Source organism: Peromyscus leucopus, chromosome 9 (genome assembly GCF_004664715.2).
Source record: "Peromyscus leucopus breed LL Stock chromosome 9, UCI_PerLeu_2.1, whole genome shotgun sequence".
Lineage (NCBI taxonomy): Eukaryota > Metazoa > Chordata > Mammalia > Rodentia > Cricetidae > Peromyscus > Peromyscus leucopus.
In genome coordinates this window covers 95,280,943-95,304,986 of record NC_051070.1, presented here as the reverse complement: position 1 = coordinate 95,304,986, position 24,044 = coordinate 95,280,943, and the positions used below count along the sequence as shown (strand labels likewise).

Below are 24,044 nucleotides of genomic sequence, written 5' to 3'. Positions count from 1 at the left end.
GTCAAAGTCCTGGCCAGGAGAGTACCATCTTTCCCCCCACACCGGCCACCTCACCCCCAGCCCTTTCCTAAAACCCTCCTGGGAAGAACTTCCCCGGTCACCCGGGGCTCCTCCCGGCCGCAGTCATCCCCCGATCCCGCCGGGCTCCCTCGGCTCCGCCCGGCTCCGGGCCCCCAGGCCGGGCCGCCGGGGTCGCCCGGGGCTCCCGGGCCGCGGCCCCCAGGTGCGGCGGGGGAGGGGCGCGGGGCGGGGCGGAGAGGAGGAGTGGCGCGGAGCGTGTGCGGCCGGGGAAGCCATTGCCTGGTTAATAGTTGCTGTTGCTGCACTTCCGCTTCTCTCCCAGCGAGAGCGAGACACGAGTGGCCAGGCCCAGCCGCAGCCGCAGCAGCAGCCGCCGCGGCGGCACGGAGCAGCCAGACACAAAGAGAGGTGCGGGGGGCCCCCGGGGCGGGCGGGCGGGCGGGCGAGCCGCGGGGCCTGGGGCCGGGGGCGGGCGGCATCGCCGGGCCGCGGGCGGCAGGGCCGGGCCGGGGGCGCCGAGGGCCGGACGGCGGGGATGGGGCGGCGGGCCGGGGCGGCGGGGACCGCGCGAACTGTCAGCCCGGCCGGATCCCCGCGGGGACCCGCCCGCCCGGGGCGCATTGTGCGCGCCGGCCTGCGAGCGCAGCCCCGCGTGGCCGGGCCTGGCCGGGCGCCGTGTCCCCGCGGCCCACGCGGCCCACGCTCGCCTTCCTCACCCACTCTCCCTGCCCGGCTCGTCCCGACCTCGCCAAACTCGAGCGGACGCCGGGAGGCCTCGGGGACGGCGGCGGCGGCTCCCGGCCCTCCCCGGGCCGCCCCGCGCGATCGCGGCCCCCGCGCCCCTTCGGCCGGTGCGGCGGTGGGCCCCGATCCTCTGCAGGGCGGCGGGGGCGGCCCGGCCCGCGCCCTCCTGACAGCGGAGTTCCCTCTTTGCAGCGCCTGCATGGTCTGTGTTTCTGTTTTGTTTCCTCCCCCTGCAGGGGCCGTTCGCGGGGTGGGGTGGGGGGTTCGCTATGTCGGATGACGATTCGAGGGCCAGCACCAGCTCCTCTTCATCTTCATCCTCCAACCAGCAGACCGAGAAGGAAGCCAGCACCCCCAAGAAGAAGGAGAGTAAAGTCAGCATGAGCAAAAACTCGAAGCTCCTCTCCACCAGCGCCAAGAGGTACCCCACTCCTTTCTCCACAGGCGTCCTAGCTTCCCAGGTGCCTGGTGCTGCCTGTCAGGGACGGTGGCTTCGACGGCGTTCTCATTCGCTCGCTCTCCTCTCCGGCAGGCAGGAAAATGGGGCATGGCAGTCCCACCTGTTTTCTCTCCTGCCTGCTGGTTCTGGTTTTGTTAATACCCTTGTCCATATGCAGCAGTTGTGGCTGGCCTCGTCCATCTCTTGTGAAGTTTCAAGAATCCTCATTACTTTTATGAGTGACTCTGAATGTGATTTCAGAGTCCTCATCCTAGTAATCACGAATCTGTGACTTCCCGGAGGCTGTCATCCTTCATAATTAAGGATACCTTCCCGGGAACTCAGTCAATGAATTCTGACCTTCTCTCCTCCTCACCTGTTGCAGGGATCATGTTTTCTGAGTAGAGTTTTTTTTTTTTTTTTCCATAACTTGCTTAAGGAATAACCAACTCCCATTAGTGGCTAAGAAATTGAGGTGATGTTTTTCTGGTGGGATTTGAAGAGCCTTTTCTGGTTTGGGGCAGATGAACGAGTCAATAAATGACTGTAAAATGATTATTTCAGGTCTTTTTGGAGATTTTTTTTTTCTGTTTAAGAACTTCAGTTCCATAGTTTTCAGGGAGACTTTGGTGGTGGTGTTTTATTAGACAGGGTCTTATTCTATAGCCCAGGCTGGCTTTGAACTCACAGCACAACTCCTGTCTCAGCCTCCTGATCACTGGGATTACAGGAGCCACTCACTATACCCAGAGTTAGTCCTTATGTAAAAAGACAGGTGGATGGATACTTTGCCTCTGTTAACCTTAAGTAATATTCTTTGATCCCTGTAGTCCTTAAAATAGGACTAGCAGATACCTGGGAACCCCCTGACATCCCTTCATTATTCCATTTCTTTTCATTGAATATGAATAGTTGGCCAAAGTAAGGAATGGAAACTGTGGGGTAGGTGGGGTATCATTCTTTAAAGAATTTAACATGAAATGGGACATCTACATGGCTCTGGCTCTCTTTGCTGAGTAGTGAGCCTGGCACTCAGAGATTGACAGTTCCTTCTTGAAAGAGACATGGGATGCTGTTTTAGTGACCTAACTGGACTGACGTAGTGACTTCAGCCCATTTTAAATAGCTAGTGTTCAGGTCTTGAGAGAAGTGTTGAGATGCCTGGGTAAGATTGTTCTCATTTTCAAAGGGTTGGTTTGATTGTATCTCAGGCTCTCTGGTTTTAACTGGTCCTCTTTGATTAACCCCATGTGAAATCTCCCAGAGCCTAGGCTCTCCCCTTCTTGCAGAGGATGGCCCTTCTCTCTCCATCCTCGTTTGACTTTTGACCTGCCCCTTAGGTCGGTGGAGCTTTTGTGTTTCAGTGTGCTTGGGACCATACTGGGAGGAAAATGGACAGGCATCAAAAAGTAGTTTCCTTTTTGGTCAGTGAAAACGATTGGATTTCCCCATGGATACAGTCTGTCTATTTATGCTGAGGAAGTTAAAAACTTTGTTCCGGGCATGGTGGTACAGGCCTTTTATCAACTCAGCCCTTGGAAACCAGAAGCAGGCAGATGGATCTCTTGTGAGTTCAGAGTCAGCCTGTTCAACATAGAGAGTTCCAGGAGGTCAGGGTATAGATAGGGAGACTCTGTCTCCAAAACAAAATGCCAAACAAAAAATGCAAAAACAAAATAAACTTTATTTGGTAGTTCAAATGGTAGTGTACTGGCCTAGCATGCATGAAGCCCTGGGTTCAGTCACCAGCACCATAAAGCACGGTAGCAAAGGCCTGTGATCTGGCTTTGCCAGGCTGGAGGATCAATTCAAAGTCATTCTTGGCTACACATACTTGAGTTGGAGACAGGCTATCCTGTAGTCAGGGTTTCATGTAGACCAGGCTCAGCAATCTGAATGACAATGGATATTCCCCTTCCAAAGGTTTTTGGAGGATAGGAAGAGGCCAGCTATAATGTACGGAGCACTGCCATTTTTAGCTGGCACTTTTTCCCCAGTGAAAGGGAAAGCGCACTGAATGGTGACTGGGGAAGTCCTACCCCCAGAAAACCTTCACAAATAGAGAAACATCCATTGTCATTCAGATCGCCAGCCTGGGACCTTATTTGGAAACAGCGAGTAAAGAAACTAAAGAAACCCTGGAAGTAGACCTAGAAGGTGGGAAGAGTAAATAATAATTTTGCCTGTAAACTAGCATGTTTTTTGTATCTCTTAATGCAGCACGCTTAGATTCCTAGATACCTTGTTGAAACAGTAGCTATTTGTGTTAAAGCTGAGCTAAGGTTACCATGAAAAGACAAAAGGAGAGAATGGAAGGGAGACAGACTGTGTTTGATGCACAGCCTGCTCTGCATGGTTGGTAGATGTCGAACATTTGAATACGGTGGTTTGGAAGGTGGGTACTGCCCATGGAATGGGAAGGGGCATGTGTACCAGGAGGTGATGTGAAAACGCAGCCAGAGTCGGCAGACTAAGGGGTTTCGTTCACTGTGGAAGAAAGCACCAGTGAAGAGTGGAGAGCTAGGTTTACTCGTGGAATGGGCCTTTGAATCACTTGCAAATCTTGCTCTGGAAATGGTGCATATGGTGGTGTTTAAGATTAAATGGTATTTAGCCTGGTATTGCCCTCTTAAGAAATTATATCATAATTTTATTTTGTGTGTATTAGTGTGGTGTGTGTGTTCAAGCATATCAAGGCACATGTGTGGAAGGCAGAGGCCAGATTGCTGGAGTCAGCCCTCCTTCCATGTGTGGGTCCCAGGGATTGAACTGGGGTCATCATGTAGGCTGGCAAGCACTAGTCCCACTCGGTATTTCACCCTGAGTACTAAAGGAGCAACTGTCTTTTTACAACTGAAGGAGGACATGCTTGCCTTCTGACAGATCTGAAAATGGTCAGTTCCAATAGGTGCAAGAATCCTGAAACTGATGCTCCAGACCTCAGTGTGACTCCCTGATGTGAACGAAAGGGCAGATGCAAGTGTAAAGGGACTGCAGTGCTAGGAGGGCACTAGCAGATGTCAGCAGAGACTGGGTGTTCTAACTGGACCACATTTGTAGGGACAGGAAGCGCCCTTCGATAGGAAAGTTTGAAGAACTTCCCCAGTCACCACTCAATTTGTTTTTCCTTTTAACGTGGAAGAAGTGCCTGCTAAAAATGTCAGTGCGTTGTAGCTGGCCTCTTGCTACTCTCTGAAAACTTTCTTTGGAAAGGGAAAACATCCATTGTCATTGAGATTGCCGAGTGTGTGTTGGCTTTATTTTTACTACCGAGCCGGCTTGGTGGATTTTTTAAGTTGTAACAGCCTGTTAGGAGGAGAAGTTGTAAAAAATAGTCTTCCTTAGGAGAAGCAGCTTAAGGCCCCAAAGTTGGTGGTTGTAGTTGGTGCCCTAAGCGCCTAGGTAAGCAGAAGACAAAGGCCGGCTCGTGTGAACTGTCAGTGGCTTCGGCCTAGGGCTGGGGGATGGGCTCTTTGTGAGGTGAGGAGGTGCGGGGGGCGCTGCGGGCTGCGGGCGGGCGGGCGCCGAACGAACGAACGAACGAACGGGCGGGCGGGGCGCCGGGGAAGTTGGGGGCCGGCCGGGCGGGCGCAGGTGGCCGGTGCACCTGTGCCGGGGGTCCCGGGCCTCAGCTCCACCCAGCACTTCCTGGGCCGCTCGACCCTTGACGGTGGCGGTCACCAGGGCCCCAGCGGCCATGTTGGCGTTGCCGGGAGGTCACTGCTCCTGGGTGCAGGTCCGGGTCTGAGGAGCACTGACCTGCGGGGGGCGCTGGTGTGCGGGGCCGTGTGCCGCTGTGCGGGGTCCCGGCCTGCGGGGGGCGCTGGTGTGCGGGGCCGGGCCATGTGCCGCTGTGCGGGGTCCCGGCCTGCGGGGGGCGCTGGTGTGCGGGGCGGGGCCATGTGTCGCTGTGCGGGGTCCCGGCCTCTGGGAGGGGACCCGGTCAGGAGGGGTGCTGGTCAGGGTCGCAGCCAGAGTGCTCATGATGGGCCTGCTCTGGGGGTGGGGCTGGCGTGCGGAGTCCCAGCGTTTGGGGACCAGAGAGAGGGGGACAACTGTGGGGTCCCAGGTCGGGGAGTCCCCAGGGCAGGCTCACCTCAGGATAATGACCTCCATTCACGGGTGAGGTGCCAAGAAGGTTGGGGGAAACTGCAGTGAAGAAAATTTTAAATTGTTTAAGTGGAAAACACCCAGGACAACTGCCTAGTGCGTTTGGCAGTATTGAAAGCCCGACGCTGTTGAGGGTGGGAGAGACCTCAGGCTGCTCTCCCCTGCACTGGAAAGTCTCCCCAGCCTGGGACCTCTGGGTGTCCTCTCCTCCCTCAATGTACGGAGTGAGGTGGGCTGCCAGACCAGTTCTGGGAGGGGCCTCCGACTAACTTTCTGTTTCCCGATCTCCCAGGATCCAGAAGGAGCTGGCAGACATCACTTTAGACCCTCCACCAAACTGCAGGTGAGCTGCCTATGGATTGTTGTCTTCTTAAAATTCTCCTAACTTCTCTCTTGTGTTTTCTGTTATTGAATTTTGCTTCTCTTCTATGGTCTGTGCTTGTTTGGTGCTAACGTCAAATGTCCGAGGAAATGTATTGGTATGCTGTGGGTGTGGTATGCAACCAGCTCAGGACTGTTGAGAAGGACGGGACTCACGGAGGGGCATGGTGCATAGGAAACAAACTTCAGAGTTAAGGTGAAGGGGTAGCCCCTTTGTAAGCTAGCTGTGGGTGATGCCAGCCTTTAGACAGGCGACTTTAGAAATTGCTCGGCTGGAATCACCTCATTACAGGTCGCTGGAGCTTGGAGTGAAAGCAAACACTAGATCCTCAGACTTACTCATTGTAATTTTGTATTGGACTTTTGGCAAAGCAGTTCAGGAAATAACTTGTGACTTTAATAGAATAATTTTGTTTTAAATTATAAAATTAAACTCTTAGAAGATGATGTTTTTGTTGATAATTGTGTAATCCAGACTGAGTATGTATGTGTTTGTGTAGCCAGCTTCCTAAGGGTGTGTGACCACTTGGCTTTGTTTAAAATTGTCAGTTTTGCACTTTTGAGTCAAGGTGGAAAGAAGTTGTGATTGTCTAAATTGATAGTGAATCATGAAGGTGTAAAAACTTTAGTAGAACCTGGTTCAGCCTTGAATGGAAGGCAAGATTTCATTGGTGCTTTAAATTCACAGGTAGGAGTTACTGGCAAATACTTACTAGATATATCCAGTGAGTATGTGCAAGCATTCAGGATGGAAGCTAAGTGAAGCATTTTGTTTTAACATTCACGTTTTAAAACCATGACTGGTGGATTAAAAGCCAAATTGAGTGCTGCTGTTTTGTTGACGGTCATTACTCTGCATGTATGACTGCTTGATGTGTGTGTGCATGGGGAAGCTGAAAGACAACTTTGTGCAGCTGATCTCTCCTGCTTGTTTGTAGGTTTTAGGGATCAGACTCAGGTTGCCAGGCTTGAGCTGTAAGCATCTTCCCACTGAGCTTTCTCGGCTCACCCTAGTGATTCTGTTTTGTATGAATTTGTTCTTAATGCTGATCAGATTTGTGATACTTTTTGAAATTTTATACTGATTTGTAAGAAAGTCATTTTGAGTATTAGGACCTTTTTTTTTTTTAAGACATTGTCTCAAACTTGATGTGTAACTGAGGATGACCTCAAGTTTCTGATCCTCCTGTCTACCTTCTCCTCAGTGCTGGCATTACAGGTGTGAGCTACCATGCTGGCTTTGTGCCAGGCTAAACTAGGGGGGGGCGGGGGGGGGTTGTGCATGCACTCTACCAACTGAGCTACATTCCCAGGGAGATACTTCGAAATTGTGTTCTTTAACTGAGCCCTAATTATTCTCTAGGATTTCTTTTGTAGCTAATAATCTTTTCAGTGGTTGAGAAAGTGGAGAAATACTAAGAGCTGTTAGAGGCAAGCCTGAAGCTTGCCTTGGTTGTTTATGGAATCAGGGACGGTCCCCACGGCAGGTCTGTGTTGTAGCTGCCACTACTGTTGGTATTGTCTCCCCTGTGTGTGTCTCCTGTGAGTTCAGACAGCTTCAGCTGATCAAACTATAAATCAGAGCTTCAAAACTAGCACCGTTTATTAAAACATAAATGGCTTTCCTGTGAATGAATAAGTGCTATCAAATTTGAACTGTAAACAGTTTGGAGATTTTCATGAGATTGTTTTTTAGAAGCAGGATGGTACACTTGAGCTCTTGTAGCAGGGTTCATTGGTGAGTGGCTTGTGTTTCTGAAGCATGAAGGACATTTTCTCTTCGTAAATTCCTTATATCACTCCCTTCAAGCTGAAACCTTGGAGCATTCCCTGCGGCTGGGGATGATCTATACTGTATGGTGGGGTGATAAATCTTACTACACTTAAACATTTTGGGAAGAGTGTGATTTCCAAGAACATACTAGATATCTTTATTTTGCAAAAAAAAAATAAAATAAAATAAAGTATATATTATGCTGCCCTTTACAAATAACAAATGGTTTAATTTCTGGAGATACTCCCTACTAGACCTTTTAACTCAGTGGTTCTAAATCTCCCTAATGCTGTGACCTTTTAATACAGTTCCTCATGTTCTGGTGACCCCTAACCATAAAATTATTTTTGTTGCTACTTCATAACTAATTTTGCTACTATAATGAGTAACAATGCAAATAGCTGATATAAAGGATATCTGATACACAACCCCTGTAGAGGGGTCGTGTGATTCCCCCCAAAGGAGTCTCCACCCACAGGTTGAGAAGGAACTGCTGTTTGAAATGATACGAATTTGAGTTTCTATTTTTATTGCCTTCTTGTGTTACCACTTTCGTTGTGCTGTAGTTTCTGTCCTGGACTCTGGTCTGAGTTTGGTTTTACATTATGTATAGGATTTAAAACCAATTTTAAAGTAACATTCATTCATTTTGTCTATGTGTGAGGATGCACATGTACCACAGCATGTATATGAGTGTCAGAGGAGAACTTACAGGAGTCCTGCCATGTGGGTCTTAGGGATTGAACTAGGTATCTGTTGAGCCATCTCACCTGCCCCTCTATAAGAGTTAATTATTTAAAATCTTGATGGCCTTTATTGTTAGAGACAGAATAGATAGTTTAGCTTAGATGTTTTTTGAAGTTAGCTTCCAAATAACATGTGTGAATTAAATGATATATTAAATTTTTTCTGGTGTTACCTTCCACATAAGAATTCAGTAGTTCTTAGTGAAATTGTAATTTCATCAATTATAAATCATATTGAATAAGCTAAATGATTGGTTTCCATTTTATAAATTTTAGATAGAGTTTACCCTTTCTAGACATAGTTTATCTTTCTAGAACTTCTTTCAGGCAGCATTCAGTTTTAAATTTAGGCACATTACTTTCTTAAAACATCAAGTGGCACACAGCATCCTCTCAGTTGACAGCTGCCTCTTATACACTAAAAGTCCACTTGCGGCGGCGGCGGTGTGTGTGTGTGTGTGTGTGTGTGTGTGTGTGTGTGTGTGTGTGTGTGTGTCTGTCTGACTGCTGCTTGTATTTACTAGTCTTCGTACTCAACTAAAAAGTTTGGATTCAAAGTTACTGAACTTCAAAACTTGTGTGAATTTCATTTGCTAAATATGTTGTATGAGGAAAGGTAATAATTAGTGTATTGTATTGAATAAATTAATTTTTTGAAAATTTATGTGTACACATGTTTATGAGTATAGGTTTGTGTATGTGCATGTGGCTGATGCCAGTGGAGGTCAGAAGAAGGCACTGATCCCTGGGAGCTGGAATTAGAGATGGTTTGGAGCTCCCTATCCTGGGTTCTGGAAATGGAATTTGATCCCCATACAGATCAGCAAGATTCTTAACTACTGAGCCATCTCGAGCCCTGGAAACTTTAAAAAGTATAATTTGCTTTGTAGTATCATGTAAATTAAATTCTTACTTTCAAGCATCTAGCTATTTAGTATTGTGTATATGAATCTCTCTCTCTTCCTCTCTTTTCTCTGTGTGTGTGTGTGTGTGTGTGTGTGTGTGTGTGTGTGTGTGTGTATGTGTACGTACCTAGTGAATGAAATATTTCTGCAACTTACCATACATTTAGTTATACTTTTTCTCTATCATAGGCTCTATTCTTTTAGGGGAAAAAATACTGTTGTGGTTTTTGTAACAAGTCCATAAAGCTTGACTCTATTTGGGATGGAGAAGTCATATGTTCTAGATAGCTCATGAACTTCAGGCTGCTAGGATCCGTTTTGTGGTGCTATTTGTAGCTTACAGCTCATCCTTTGCTGTAGTCAATTAAATTATAATTGTAACTTAAATTATGAACATGAATGTCTTTGGACAGTAAGTTTACCCATTATAACAGGCATATTTGTCCAAGTCTTTCCTACTTTAGTTCTATTTAATGGGAACATCTGTATTATAATGTAAGCCTGTAGTGTAAGTAGAAACCTAAAATTCAGAATTTTGGTTAATGTTATTTTAGGTAAAAGTATTTTGAGACATCATTAAGCATTTTAAGCACAAGGAGAGGGTAGTAAAAATAAATTTTCCTTCATATAATTTTATTATATTTGACCAGTGTTTTTATTTTATTTTACTTTATTTAAGTATGTTACATCAAGACCTTCTCCACCAAGAGCTATACTTAATCAGATAAAGTTCTTTTTAGGGTGATTTGAGGTGAAGCAACATCATTTTTTAAAAAAAGTCTTATAATTCTCAGCCTTCTTATTTTTCTCTGCTGAAAGGACCCAGTGCTTTGCCTACCTACCTTACAATGTTGGAAAGCCTAGCCTTTTGTTTTGAGATAGTCTCAAATAATTCAGGCTGACCTTGAACTTACTATTTAGTGGAGGATGATTTTGAACTCCTAATCTACATCTACCTTTCAAGTGCTAGGATTCCTGGTTCATGCTAGCACACCCTTGTTTTTGAGACAAGTTCTTGCTGTCTCAAAATTCTAGCTTTGAATTTGTGGCCCTCTTGCCTTGCCTCCTGGTGAGGAGTCATTAATCATCACAGTTGCTGCATTGAATGATGAACTCATTGGAACTGGATAGTGTCAGTAGGGGTACAATGTTGTAAATGTAATTAATGTCACTGACTTGTATGCTTGTAATGGTCAAAACGCTGAGTTATGTAGTGGGTTTGTACATGTAAAACCCACAGGGGCTGGAGAGAGGATGGCTGAGAACTTAGGAGGACTTGCTGTTCTTTAGAGGACTGGGGTCTTCCCAGCACCTGTATGGGAAGATTCAAAACCACCTGCCATTTCTGCTCCAGAGGATCCAACGTTTTCTTGTGGCCTTCAGGGCACCTGCACTCACACAGAGACATACACATAAAACAAATCTTTAAAAAACTAATAAAAAACACAATTATTGTTAAAATATTGGAGATTTTTTTGTTTTTTTTTTTTTTAATCCTTATAGCTTTAAAGGTGATACTGGTTTTAGATATTCTTGTAAAGGTGCTCATATTCTCTGTTACAAACCTTGAGTGCTTATTGGGTATGAAAAGGAACTACTTTCAAGTGGTTCATAATCTATTAAAGGTTCTAAGAAATGTAGAAATGTGAAATATTGAAGTAATAACTGCCAGTGCCATGCTGTGAAGATTCAGACAAATGAGAGATGGCTTTGCCCTGGGTGTGAGGGCCATGGCTGGAACACTTAGTTGTCTGGGGATTGGGGCAAAGAATAAAGAAGCATAGACTCAGTGGAGGAAACAGCCAGCAAATGTGGCAGAGAGCAGGTAGAGAGGGTTGTCTTGTGGTGGGTAAGCCTTCGGCTCCAGAGTGCAGACCACGTGGGAGGATGCCATTGCAATAAGAGAAAATCTGAGTTGCTCTGTCAGGCCAAGGCCTTGAATTTCATTTTGTAGACATTAGAGAATCTTTGAAAGTTTTGAGTGGGAAATGCAATTTCTGTGGAACAATTTGAACAGAGACAATGATGGCATAAAGTTGAGTAGGAAGCAGTAGGCTTCGAGTTGGCTGCTGTAGTGTGAGTAGGAAGCAGAGAGGGCTTGGGAAACAGTAGCCTTCAGAGGAGAGAAGAAAGGAGACAGAAAGCAGAAGAACGAGGAAACCTGGATGCTGAAGTTCTGGGTTTGAGGGCAACTGGTAACTAACTCCAAGAGATAGGACAGGCAAAGTGGCTTAGGGGAGGGAGGCAAGGTCTCTCCAAAGTTATTACATTGTGGATCATATACAGTGCCCAGCATGCTGCTGCCACTGAGTAGGCCAACAGTAAATGTTTGGAGTTTGGTAGTCTATTTGAGTTTATTATTAATTAATTCTTGAACTCTTAGATCTGCCTGCTTTTAGGTAAGATTAGGCAAATTAAGTTGGTTAAAAATTTCCTAAGAGGCAAAGACAATGACTTAAGTCTTTGATTCTGACCCTGCATGTGTCCCCTAACTTTTCAGTTTGAAGATTTCAGAGCTACAGAAGACATTGGGAGAGTAGTGTAGTGCACGCTCACTCTCTGTAAAACAACTTCATGTTTATAGTTTGTATAGTTTATGGTTGCTGTGACAAATACCATGACCAAACCAACTTAGAGTAGAAAAGGGTTTATTGCAGTCCATCACTAAGACATGTCAGAGCAGGAACTCCATTAGAAACCTAAGGCAGGCCTGCCTACTATTCCACGCTGTATTATCGCTGACCAGGGAACCGCAGTAGAAGCCATAGAGGAACTCTGTTTGCTGGCTAATGCTTAGTTAGCTCTCTGAGATAGCCCAGGACTACTTGCCTAGGAATTGTTGCCACCTACAGTGGGGATGAGCCCTCCTGTATCAATCAACAAGACACTCAGTCCCCCACAGACAGCTCGATCTGGGTAATTTTTCACTTGAGACTCAGATGACTCTAGGTTGTCAGATTGACAGTTAAAGTTAACCAGGACACATTTTTTTTTGTTTGTTTGTTTGTTTACCTATTGTGGAGTGTGAATGAAAGCTGCTTCCATGAAGTGGTTAAGTGTGCTGGAGTCAAATCTAAGGTCTTAGCAGAGGTGCCAAGGCTGGAGGTAGCTTTGAAAGTCTATTTGAGTTTTGAAAGTTTTGTGATGATAAAGAGAATGAGATTTGCCGGGAAGAAGAGCACTAGGGATTGTGTTCTAAAAGCTGGTTGCATACCGTAGTAACAGCACAGGGAAGACTAAGGCAGGAGGATCGTGTGTTTGAGGCAACCCTGGACTCCTAGCAGGATCCAAGTAGAACTGTGTTCCAAGGGGTCTCTGCAAATGACGGACAGGTAGGGACAGAAGCCTTGGAAAGGGGGAAGCAGAGAGGCTGGAGGAGCCACCAAGGCTCTGGGGGAAGAGGACGAACTTCAGCCTCTTGGGTTTTAACGTGTAACAGCTATGGGTGTGTTTTTATAGACCAAGAGGGGAAGCGATCAGAGAAGGATGGAGGGCAAGAAGGAGATGCAGCATTTTTCAAACAGTTCTAAAGAGGGTGGTAGAATGTGGGATTGAGGCTGTTGGCAGAGAGCATTTCCTTTGAAAAGCTGACAACCTGAAGTTTTGCTGGCAGGACAGCTCTCTCCTGGCTTGGAAGCATCTCTCATGGGTGAGGAGCCCTCCAGCCCTGTGTAGAGAGAGCTAAGAGCAGTAAGATCTGCCTCCTGCTTGTTCTTTCCTGGGAGACTTTAAGCTCCTTGAGAAAAGGGCACTGTTCTGTCTCAGCATCTCTGGTGCCTGAGAAATGGTTGATCATCAGTGGGTATTAAATTAATAGACACAGATGACTGACTAATGTAGACCTGGTGGGTTACCAGACATCTTATTACATTCTTTAGGAAACAATGGGAAGAGCTGGGGAAATCGCTGTCACAAATGGTTTCACAGCTGTGGAAGGCCCCAAGCATTGTTGGCAGTTTGGGCCCTTCCAGAATCACAGAGGAACTGGACATCAGTCAGGGTGATTAAAAAAAAAAAAAAAAAAAAAAAAAACCAAAGATGTGATCTGTTCTTCAGACTAGGCTGGTAATGTAATAAAGAAAATAATGTGTCTATGGTGCACGTTTCCATTTTTATAAAGTTGCCTGCAAAGAGCACTGATAATAGGGATGCTAAGTAAGTTGGGTTCCTGAATCTTAAAGCTGGTCCAAACCATTGTTAGGGTGCTGGGACCAGCCCTCCTGAGACATCTGATGCCCTCCTTGTCACCAGTAAAGTGAAACAGGGCTTCCATAAGAAACCCATTCATTCTTACTCAGCCCCTCACTTAGCCATGCTCCCCAGTGAAACAAAAGGCCGGCACCTGGTGTGGCCATCCTCCTCCTCCTCACCTTCTGGACAACCTCCTCCTCTTGGAGGCTAGAAGCTCACCAAGCCTGTGTTTGAGGCTAGCTACACTCTTTCTTTAACATCTGCACGTGACTGAATAGCTCTCTGGAATCCCTATTACTCTTCGTGAGGGAAGCCTTTGGAAGGCCAAGGTGATGTCTGCCGCCCTGCTGGGACAGTGCGCGAGACTGTCCTGAGAAGATAACTGAACGTGTTCCTCGGTTTGCTGTCGGGGCAGGGTCTTGCTCGGAGTTGTTAAAGCCCAGTTCTGTCTGTCTGTCTGTCAGAGAATGTGCTGCCTTCCATGTGACAAGTTGGTTAAATGGCAGATGAGAAGAAAGAAAGGGGCCGATGTCATCTAGCTTTAGGTAGTGTCAGAAGCAGCTTGACCACTGGAATCACATCAGACTTCTCCAGTCTGACCTTAATAAAGAAGGTTGTGATCTCAGTAGGGCTCTTAGCATTGATGTGATGGTCACTAATATTGTCAAGACTATTGGGAGAAACCCACAGAGTCTGTTTAACGAGTAAAGGAATTTATTAGGGGAAAAACTCACTGTACATAACAAAATAGTCGCAGGTTCTAGAACGCTGTTCAGACCACCTGACTTAGTCCTGTCTCCAAAAATGGAAAGACAGGGGCGGAGAGGGAGTGAGCGGCTGCCTGCATGCATCCCAGATCTTCAGGGTCCGTGAGGCCACGCCCCAGGGTCATGGACTTCAAGGTCATGAGCAGGTGGAGCAGTCACTTGCTGCATCTCTAGGGCGGGGCTTCAAGGTCATGGACAGAACAGCTACCCACTACACAAGACCTTAGGCATTTGTGCCTATTCTAACTGATAGATAGAAAATTGATGTGGGATGTACCCCTAGGATATCGTATAGAAAAAGACACTGGACTTGACATGTTATATCATGAATCTAATTCACCACTTGGGAGTCTGAAGCAGGAGGATTGCCTTGAATTTGGGTGTAGCCTGGGCTATAGAGTGAGTGAGATTCTACCTCTAAAACAAACAAACAAACAAACAGACAAACAAACAAAACTAGAAAAAAGTAGTTTGTGCTGGGCAGTGGTGGCACACGCCTTTAATCCCAGCACTTGGGAGGCAGAGACAGGCGGATCTCTGAGTTCAAGGCCAGCCTGGTCTACAGAGTTCCAGGACAGTCTCCAAAGCTACATGGAGAAAACCTGTTTCAAACAAGGGGGGGTGGGGGTGGAGGGTAGTTTGGGATAATCTTACTAGGAGGAAAAACAATAGATTTGTTCCATCTGATAAGTGTACCACCTAGCGGCAGCAGGATAATCAAATAATCAAATCAGGTCGCTGAAGCAGTGAACTGTTCTAGGTAGGACCTTAACGAGAGCTTTTATCTGCTGTGAAATGTGGACTTCAGTAGGTGTCTTAGTTAAGGTGTTTATTGCTGTGATAAAGACCCTCCAACTTGGGGTCACACTTTGGAAGTCAGGGCAGGGACTGAAATGGAAACCGTGGAGGAATACTGCTGTCTGGCTTGCTTCTTCCTCAGGGCTTGCTCAGGCTGCATCATTACACAACTTAGAACACCCACACAGAGATGGCACCACCTACAGTGAGCCTAGGTCTTCACACATCAATCATTAACCAAGAAGATACTCTGGCTTGCCCACAGGTCAGTCTGACAGGGGCATTTTCTTAATTGGGGCTCCCTCTTCCCAGATGACTCTTGTATCAAGTTGACATAAGACTGTCCAGCACAGTGGGCAGTACAGACAACAAGTCAAGGGATTTGTATGCTTCGGGATGGCTGGTAGGAAGGAAAATCATGGAGTACAGTGATAGAGGATCACTGGGGGGCTGGGGCGGGGGCGAGGGCGGGGGTTACCCGCAGAAGGTGTGTAAATATACTTAAGCAAAGACCTCAGAGTTGAGAAGAAAGGAAGAAGCTAGGGAAAGTCCTGTAAGAATATTCCAGCGAGGGAAGCCAGGAGATTCAGGTCCAGTAAGGAGCTGGGGAAGCCCTTGTTGGTTTTTGAAGCTGGAAGTGGTATAAGGACTTTTCTTCCCCTTCAGGTGTGTGGAGCACGGTGGGGGAAGGCATGAGTGGAGGGTGGTGCTGGGTTTAAGGTCACAGGTGGAGAAGGGAGTAGACCCGGACCTCCTTGGATTGCACTTGGGAGTTGGGAGACAGCAGCATAAGGGGCTCTCTCTCCCAGGTTGTGGGTTTGCTGTTGCCTAGATGGTGGTGACTTCCTGCTGATAGTGAGAAACCTGGCACAGAGCCCGGCCGTGTGCAGGAGGTCAGACTGGAAATGACTGCTTAGACAAAATGTGGGCGAGGTTAGTTCCCACCAGACATCCAAACTAAGATGTCAGATAGAAGTTACATACAGGGGATTGGAACTCAGGAGTATTTCGGAGCCATTTATGAGACCTCACTGTACTGAGTCTCGTGAATAGAAAAAGCCCGTGGCTCACCCTGAAGGGAGAAAGGAGAGCTCTTTGGGTGGAGCCTGAGCATCTTGCTGACATTTAGATGTTGATAATAGAAACCAAGAAGGGGGAGGAAGGGATCAGAAATGGTGACTGGGAACTGTTCCGAGTTGAGTGATCACCAAGTCTAAAATGATGCCTAGTGGGCACATAGGAAGGTCAGCAAGTAATCAGTGGGCATCACACCTTCAGGTTGATGGTGACCACATTACACAGATCCGTGTTAGATAACAAAATAACGGGGATGGTTTTCAACCTAAACAAAAAGATGTTTCTATTCTTCTCTGTTAAAAGATTCATTGTAATCAGAAAAGTGATTAGTTATTTGTAAGATTTATTTTTGCTTGTATGTGTGAGAGAGAATAAGAATGGATGAATATATTAGCCACATGTATGCAAGTACTCACCCAAAAATGTCCAGAAGGGAGCGTTAAATTCCCTGAAGCTAGAGTTTCATGGGTAGTGTTGACCTTCCCAGTGCAGGTACCCGGCTCCTCTGGAAGAGCGGTACATACACACTCCTAACCACTGAGCCATTTATCTGGCCCCAAGATCTTATTTTTGAGAGAGGGTCTCACTGTGTAACCCTAGCTGGCTTGGAGCTTGCCCTGTAGACCAAGGTAGCCTGGAACTTAAAGATGTCCTTGCGCTTTGGTCTCTTGGCACTGGGATTAAAGGTTTGTGCTACCATGCCCAGTTTTCCAGGGTCCTAAAACACTGGTAAGCATTCTTTCTCTCTTGAGCCAGCCATACCAACTCTAGATTATGCAGGCTGTCTTGGTCTTGCTTGATTTCATTAACTTGGGTAACACTTGGAAATGTTTGGCATGGGAATTGGGGTCACAGAACCTTAGATGCTGCCTGAGGAACACAGATAGAAAGGGGAACCACAAGTGTCTGTCTGCAGAGGGATTTCACTACAAAAGTAATTTAAATTTCTCCCATTACTACAACCCTGCCTTCTCTGTGGGAATACATTTCACTTTTTAAACATAATTTACTGGAATTGGTGTTATAAAAATTTATTTCTTGGCAGACTTTACTAGAGCATATTTATCCTAATAGAAGAAGATCATTCAATTGGTTTACATAAAAGACCCCTCAAAGAAAACATTTGTTTTATTATAAGCACCCAAGAGGATTTCTAAAACATGAGTGATAACTTTCCTCTAACCTAAATAAATATTTCAAAATAAGTACTTGGTTAGTGCTGTAGTAACTTTGTTGCAGAGCCTGGCGGTGGGCTGCAGCCTCACGTTGTGCTCATTCCCCTTCGTCTTGTCGGCACAGCCCTCCTGGAGAACACCTTCGGCCACATCACTGCCTTCCTCAGTGAGGCCGGAGCAGGACCCTGGGGTGTCTCCCATGCAGGGGCAGTGCTGTGGGATGAGGAAGGTCCTTAAAGGAAATCTCACTGAGGATACAGTTCTTGTTCCAGCTGGCACCTGGAATTGGTGTCCATCCTCTCCATGGATTCTGTGTCCCCTAGAACATAGTTTCTTCTATATGTTACTGTTGCCAGTTTATATATGTGGACGCGCATTCTGTATTGTGTTGCCTGCAGGTTAAACCGTGTTTGTGGGAGACGTGAAGGTCTTCTGACCTTTAACCAAGTGTTTTCAGGTGGAAAGGACCAGCTCTCTCTCCCTCCCTTGTGTCAGTTTCCCTATGAGCTGTGCGTTAGCAGGGAGTCGTGGAGAAGAAGTAAGTGTTCTTTACTGTGGAGGCTTAACACAGAAAAGGAGCGGTCATTTTCTCCCTCTGTCTGCTGATGGCTGGTGCTGTCTTATTTTCCTTTTCCCGGAGCCACCACTGAAACCTTTCTCCATTTAGTGGCTCCTCGTTACCATCCAACTATCATCGCTTTCCACAGCTTTGTGCTTCTGGCTGATAGCCCCTCTGGAGCTGTCCTCTTCCACTTGTGAAGCTTCCCCGTGCCCTCCCAGCCTCTGTAGGAACACTGGGTCTGAGATGGTCACATTTGCTTATTGCCATTTGATCTGAAGATGCATTTCAAAAATATATATTATCCTGTTGCTTTGTGAGCAGAGCCGTCTCCATATATCTCGTAACATTTCCTTTGTGCTTGGAATCTTTGTCAGTTCACATTTAATTTCTGTCTTTCTCTCCTCCTAATCTGCTCCCTTCCTTTAAAATTGTGGCCAGCCAGTTGGATTTCTCTGAAGTTATTAAATAACTCCCACTCCACACACAGGGTTGCTCTGTAAAATAGCCCTGGCTGTTCTTGAACTCAATTTGTAGACCAGGCTGGCCTCAAACTCAGAGAGATCCACCTGCCTCTGCCTCCCAAGTGCTGGGATTAAAGGTGTGCGCCACCACCCAGCTTTCTCAGAAATTTTTTGTTAACATGTTTACTTAACCAGAAAATATTTCGTTGCATTTGATTTTCAGGAAGCAAATAAAACGATGTATCCACCTCTGATTATAGTTCTGGAGTAGAGTGCTTGCTGGGGGTTCAATTCCCAGCACCACCCAAACCAAAAAGAGCACCTTGGATCCAAGTAATAGTTCAGTGACTAGAGTGCTTGCTTAGCATGCACAGAGAACTGGGTTTGATCCCCAATACCAAATAAAGTTGATAAAGTGGTACACTCCTGTAATCCCACCTCCCTAAAGGGGAAGCAGGAGAACCCAAATAGGGTAATTGTTGGCTGTGTAGCAAGTTCAAGAGCAGCCTGCGATATGAAGCTTAAAAATACCACAACAAAAACTTTGTGTACCAGACTGTGTATATTAATTCTCAGGAGCCTAACCATCGAGGACATTGTTCAGTCCCCAACAAGAATGTGCCACACTAAGCAGGGGTTGTGATTTTTAAAATGTGTAACATACCGAATACTTACCATTGCATCACGAGAATTGTCTGTGAAGCAGCAGCCTTGCTGGTCATTCCAGTTAAGTCCTCACTGCTCTCGACATTGTTGACATGGCTGTCGGTGACTCAGCTGCGGTGGGCAGCAAGCTCCTGCCTGCCCGTCTGTAACCTGTAACCTGGCCTGACCGGTGACTGGCTGAGCTTACAGATTGTTGCAGTCCTGCTGCTACATTGTTGTTTGTTTGTTGTTGTTGTTGGCTTGCTTTTTGTGTCAGTTCAGGTTTCTAAGGGGACAGAAGTTGAGTATAAACATAAATGTTTACTCAGAAACAACCCCAGTAATAATGCAATCAAAGCACACAGGATTGTGAGCTTGCCTTTGATGTGAAGGGAATTGGAATACGGGAGCAACAGAAGGCCTGATTTGTGATACTCTAGACAACTCAGAGACTTAAGAGTTAGTTTCATAGTCTGTGTTGTGAGGATTAAAAATAAAACAAAACTAGTAGCCTTGTGGGGTGGGTGGCACACGCCCTTAATCACAGTACTCTGGGAGGCAGAGGCAGGCAGGTCTCTGTGGGTTCCAGGACATCCAGGGCTGTCTCAAAGCAGACAAACAAAAGAATAAACCTTAGCTGATGGTGACAGCTAACCTTACGAAGTATGTCAGTGTGGCTGTCATTCTCGTTTTATAGAAGAAGTGCTTTCAGTGATTAAGTGGCTAGCCCAAGTCCCTGTCCCAAGTAGGGGATGTTTACAGATTTGATCTCTACCTTTCAAAGACTCATGCCTTACCATTGTACACTATTGGTGTGTTTGTGGTTCTGAGTTGTGAACCTCACTTGGAGTTGCTGTGTTCAGCTGTACTCATACGCAAAACTGTATGTAAATTGTAATGTGCGTGCGCGTGCGCACAATAAATAAATGCATAAAAACAAAAATGGAGGGCCCCATCTCTCTTTAAAATTAAGTCCTCAAAAGCTGGAGCCATGGCTCAGAGACCCTGGGTTAGATCACCCAGCACTCAGGATGCAGAGGCAGGAGGATTAGAAGTTCAAGTCATCTTTGGTAATAGTAAAATGGCCCTCCATTGGGGCTGGGGTGTAATAGACCCTGGCTGGGTTCAATGCCAAAAGAACATTGAGGTTATCTCACTCTATTCATACAGCTTGTGTGACATGTGTACACACACATTTGCACACACGTTTGTGCATATATATATATATATATATATATATATAGTGTAGTATATATATACACATTATAGATAGTATTACATGCAGTTGTGTGTCATTTGTTTATATTTGCCATTCTAACAGACCTGAGTTTTTGAGGGTTTGGGGAGGGGTGTGAGATAGGGTCTCACTGTGTATGCATGCCTTGCCTGGAACTTGCTATGATGTAGATCATCCACCCGCCTCTGCCTCCCAAATGCTGGGATTAAACGCATAAGCCCAGCTACACTTAAGTTTTGTAGGGTGTTGGTTTTTTGTTTATTTATTTATTTTTGATTTTTCGAGACAGGGTTGCTCTGTGTAACAGTCCTAGCTCTCCTGGAACTTGCTTTGTAGACCAGGCTGGCCTCAAACTCACAGAGATCTGCCTGCCTCTGCCTCCCCATTGGGCTCTTTTGTTTTTTAATTTAAAAAATTTAAACTACTTTTACTTATTTTAGCGGGTCATGTAACTTGGTGGCAAGTGCCTTTAGGCACTAAGTCACCTTCTAGGCCCCAAACAACGATATTTTGGAACTGGAGATATGGCTCAGTGATTAAGAGCACTTGCTGCCCTTGCAGAGGACCTGAGTTAAAATCCCAGGCTCCTGTTGTCTCACACCATCTGTTAACTCCAGATTCAGGAAATTTGGTGCCTCTTCTGGCCTCTTGAGCAAGCACCAAGCAAACAAGGTGCACGTACATACATGTGGGCAGAACATTCATACACAAAAGAACAAAAATAAGTCTTAAAAATATAGATAGAATGAGCCGGGCGGTAGTGGCGCACGCCTTTAATCCCAGCACTCGGGAGGCAGAGCCAGGCGGATCTCTGTGAGTTCGAGGCCAGCCTGGGCTACCGAGTGAGCTCCAGGAAAGGTGCAAAGCTACGCAGAGAAACCCTGTCTTGAAAAACCAAATATACTTATATATATATATATATATATATAATGTTCTTACTTTTTAAGAATTTCATACACTTCCCCCCCCCCCATGGGGTCCCTGGCTGGCCTAGAATGAACTATGGATCAGGTCAGCCTCTAATCACATAGGTCTACCTGCCTCTAACCTCCCAAGTGCTTGGGTTAAAAGCATGTGCCTCTCTGGTTTTGTTTTGTTTTGTTTTAAGTGTTTATTGTACCTACCACCTGAAAATACCAAAGAAAGTTATGATTATGCAAACAAATTGCAGTAGTTGTCATTTAATTAATTAATTAATTTAATTAATTAATGTTCAAGTTGAAAGTGGTCAAAGCTTGGCTCTTCAGCTTTATTCTTACTGTTTAGAAACAAGTTTAGCTCTTTTAAAGATTTGTTTAGTCTTACTTTAGTGTATGAGTGTTCTGCCCGAGAATATATGTGTATCATATGTGTGCCTGGTGCCTGAGGAGGCCAGAAGAGGATATCAAATTCCCTGAAACTGGAGTTACAGATGGTTGTGAGCTGCCATTTGGGTGCTTAAAAGTGAATCCTTGTCTCGCTATGTATGTGACCCTGGCTGTCCTGGAACTCACCCTGTAGACTAGGCTGGCCTTGAACTCACAGAGATCCATTCTCTCTGCCTCCCAAGGGCTGGGATTAAAGGTGTGCACCACAAAACACATCTTGAACATTTTACATATGGGTTTTTGTTCAGTTTGTTAGTTTTTTTTTTTTTTTTTTTTTTTTTTTTTTTTTTTTTTTTGAGACAGTCTTACTATTTTAGCCTAGGTTTTCCTTGAACTTGTGGTACTTCTGTCTCTACCACCCAAGTGCTAGGATTATAGACATATATTGTAATATTTGGCTCATTGTCTTGATTTTTTAAGAAAATATAGTTTGCCCAGTGATTAATCTTGTGTAGGTCAGATTGTTCATGAAGACAGCTCGTCTGACTGTTTGTAGACCCTGATTGAAGCAGTTGCTGGTGAATAAATGAGAATAACACCCACCATTTGGAAAACAGCTCTTTGTTGGACTAAAATTATAACTGAGTTGAGTGTGTCGGTCCATGTAGAGAAAGTGTTCCGATGCTCTCAGCCTGAGACTAGTGACTAGAGAAGGGTGTGAGCTTACTGTAACTCTGATCTCACTCTCAGGCATCTGGTGTAGTGTCGTGACCTCTACTCTTGCTCCTAGCCCAGGCTAGACTTCACAGGTCTGCAGCAATCGGGTCCAGAGGAGATAAATTAGGGAAATAATAATAATAATAATAATAATAATAATAATAATAGGCTCACCATGGGGGCATGGCTAACAGCTGGAAAGACTTTCCCTCTCTCTTCTGTTCAGTAGGCTTTTGAAAGGTCTGAACTGAGCTCCTGAGAGGTAAGGAACCAGAGCTGAGAAAGCAAAGAGATCTAGAAGGTGGGCAGAGAAGGAGGAGGAAAAGAAAGCTGTTGATAGTGTGTCTGTGGGCATAGATGGGTTTACATATAGAGAAACCCTAGCCAAACAATAGGTCCAGAATCATAGGACATTTTAAAAACTGCTTCTGATACTTTAATTCTTCAGTTCTTAAATGTAGGCTCCTTTGAGCCAGGCTTGCCTCTAAGGAAGCAGCCTTTCAGAATGGTGTTCATGAAGTCTCCTAATATGCCCTGATGAGACCACAGGGTGATAGGATCTCAGCCATTGCATATTGCATGTAAATATATAAATATACATACATATACACACAAACATACACATATACATACATACACATGCACACCTCCATACACATATACATATACGTACATATACATACACATACATACACATGCACATATACATATACATATACACACACACATATACATACATACAGTCAGACTTCTATCTCTTGTCCTACCCTGTCATGTCACTAGTGATGAAGACTTGCAAAGGCCATAGTAGTCAATATGCCTGTGACAAGTGGTTTGGTTGTTTTCATGCCCATGTCCTACACATACTCACCATTCTCAATGTCCTTGTTCAGTGTTTTTTTTTTTTTTTCTTAGCTTTTATTCTCCTGAACTTTTTTATCTCTCTAGCAGTGAGTACAATGGAGACACTTTGTATTTTGTGAATGTAAGTTTTATGTTGCTTGTTCCTAACCTAAATGAGTTGTATGCTGTGAACCTTAACTGAATCAAAGTGTTAGTGTTTGATAAACAACTATAGTAATAAATTTAATCAGATTTTTAAATTTTAGGTAAATTGTATTCTCCTATCTTTAGAAAATTAGTCCAGCCGGGTTGGAAAATACAAATTAATGCTGACTAAGAAAGCTCAGGATGTCTAGAAGCTCTCCTCAGCAACCCTTAATACTGTAAGTCTTATGCAGATGGGGAAAGAAAATTGTATGGAAATGGGCTGCATTGGCAAAGGTAGAGGGAGAATAATTTCTTACATTTTACACAAATTGTGTTATATATTTAGAGATAAGTAAGGTTGATTTAAGAGGCCAAAAGTTTCACATCAGAAAACGGGAGCTTTTCTTAAGCTGACTTAATGGGCTAACACTTGCTTCACAATTCAGAATATTGTTTGGAATGTCGTTAGGCTCATTTCATTTGGTTTAGGGTCTAAGAGTGTGGACTCAGGTCTCCCTCCGTGAGTCTGGAACCCTGGGAGGATACTTCCTCCTGCAGAGGGCACACTGTGGACAGTCATGACTCACTATCTGTCTCGCTGTCCTCACAAGTCTGTAGCCTGTCTCCTTAGCCTGTTGCCCCTCCTCCCCTCCAGTCTCAGCTGTGACCTAAGCCAGAACTTCTGGCAGCCCTTCGTGGAAAAGAAAACAACAGAAGCTGTCTGTCCTCCATTCTCTTCAATACTAGAAAAACTCTTTGTGATTAGAAATTGGATAACATTTTCTTACAGTTTGTTCTGTATTACAATAGAGTATTTTTATAAAGGGAGTAGTTACTTGGGACATTTTTCTTCAACTCTATCAGCTATAATATCAATAGCTTTCTAGGTGCCGGCCAGTGTGTCTTTGCCATTGTGTGAAACCCAGCCAGGATCCAGTCCAGCAGTTCTCAACCTGTGAATGACCCTTTGGGGGGGTCGAATAACCTTTCCACAGGG

At 45.4% G+C, this 24,044-nt stretch overlaps 1 protein-coding gene across 2 annotated transcripts in view; it reads left to right on the top strand.

Moving 5' to 3' along the window:
- The first annotated feature begins 263 nt into the window (after positions 1-263).
- Positions 264-24,044, top strand: part of Ube2e1 (ubiquitin conjugating enzyme E2 E1) — a 53,054-nt gene continuing 29,273 nt past the window's right edge. The window contains exons 1-3 of one of the 2 annotated variants that reach the window (XM_028875684.2): positions 264-429; positions 1,002-1,186; positions 5,607-5,657. In XM_028875684.2, the coding sequence (XP_028731517.1) occupies positions 1,035-1,186; positions 5,607-5,657 (203 nt within the window). In that variant the 5' untranslated portion in view covers positions 264-429; positions 1,002-1,034. Of the gene's footprint in view, positions 430-1,001; positions 1,187-5,294; positions 5,327-5,606; positions 5,658-24,044 lie in introns of those variants that run through there. The other variant, XM_037208682.1, reaches the window with a different exon arrangement.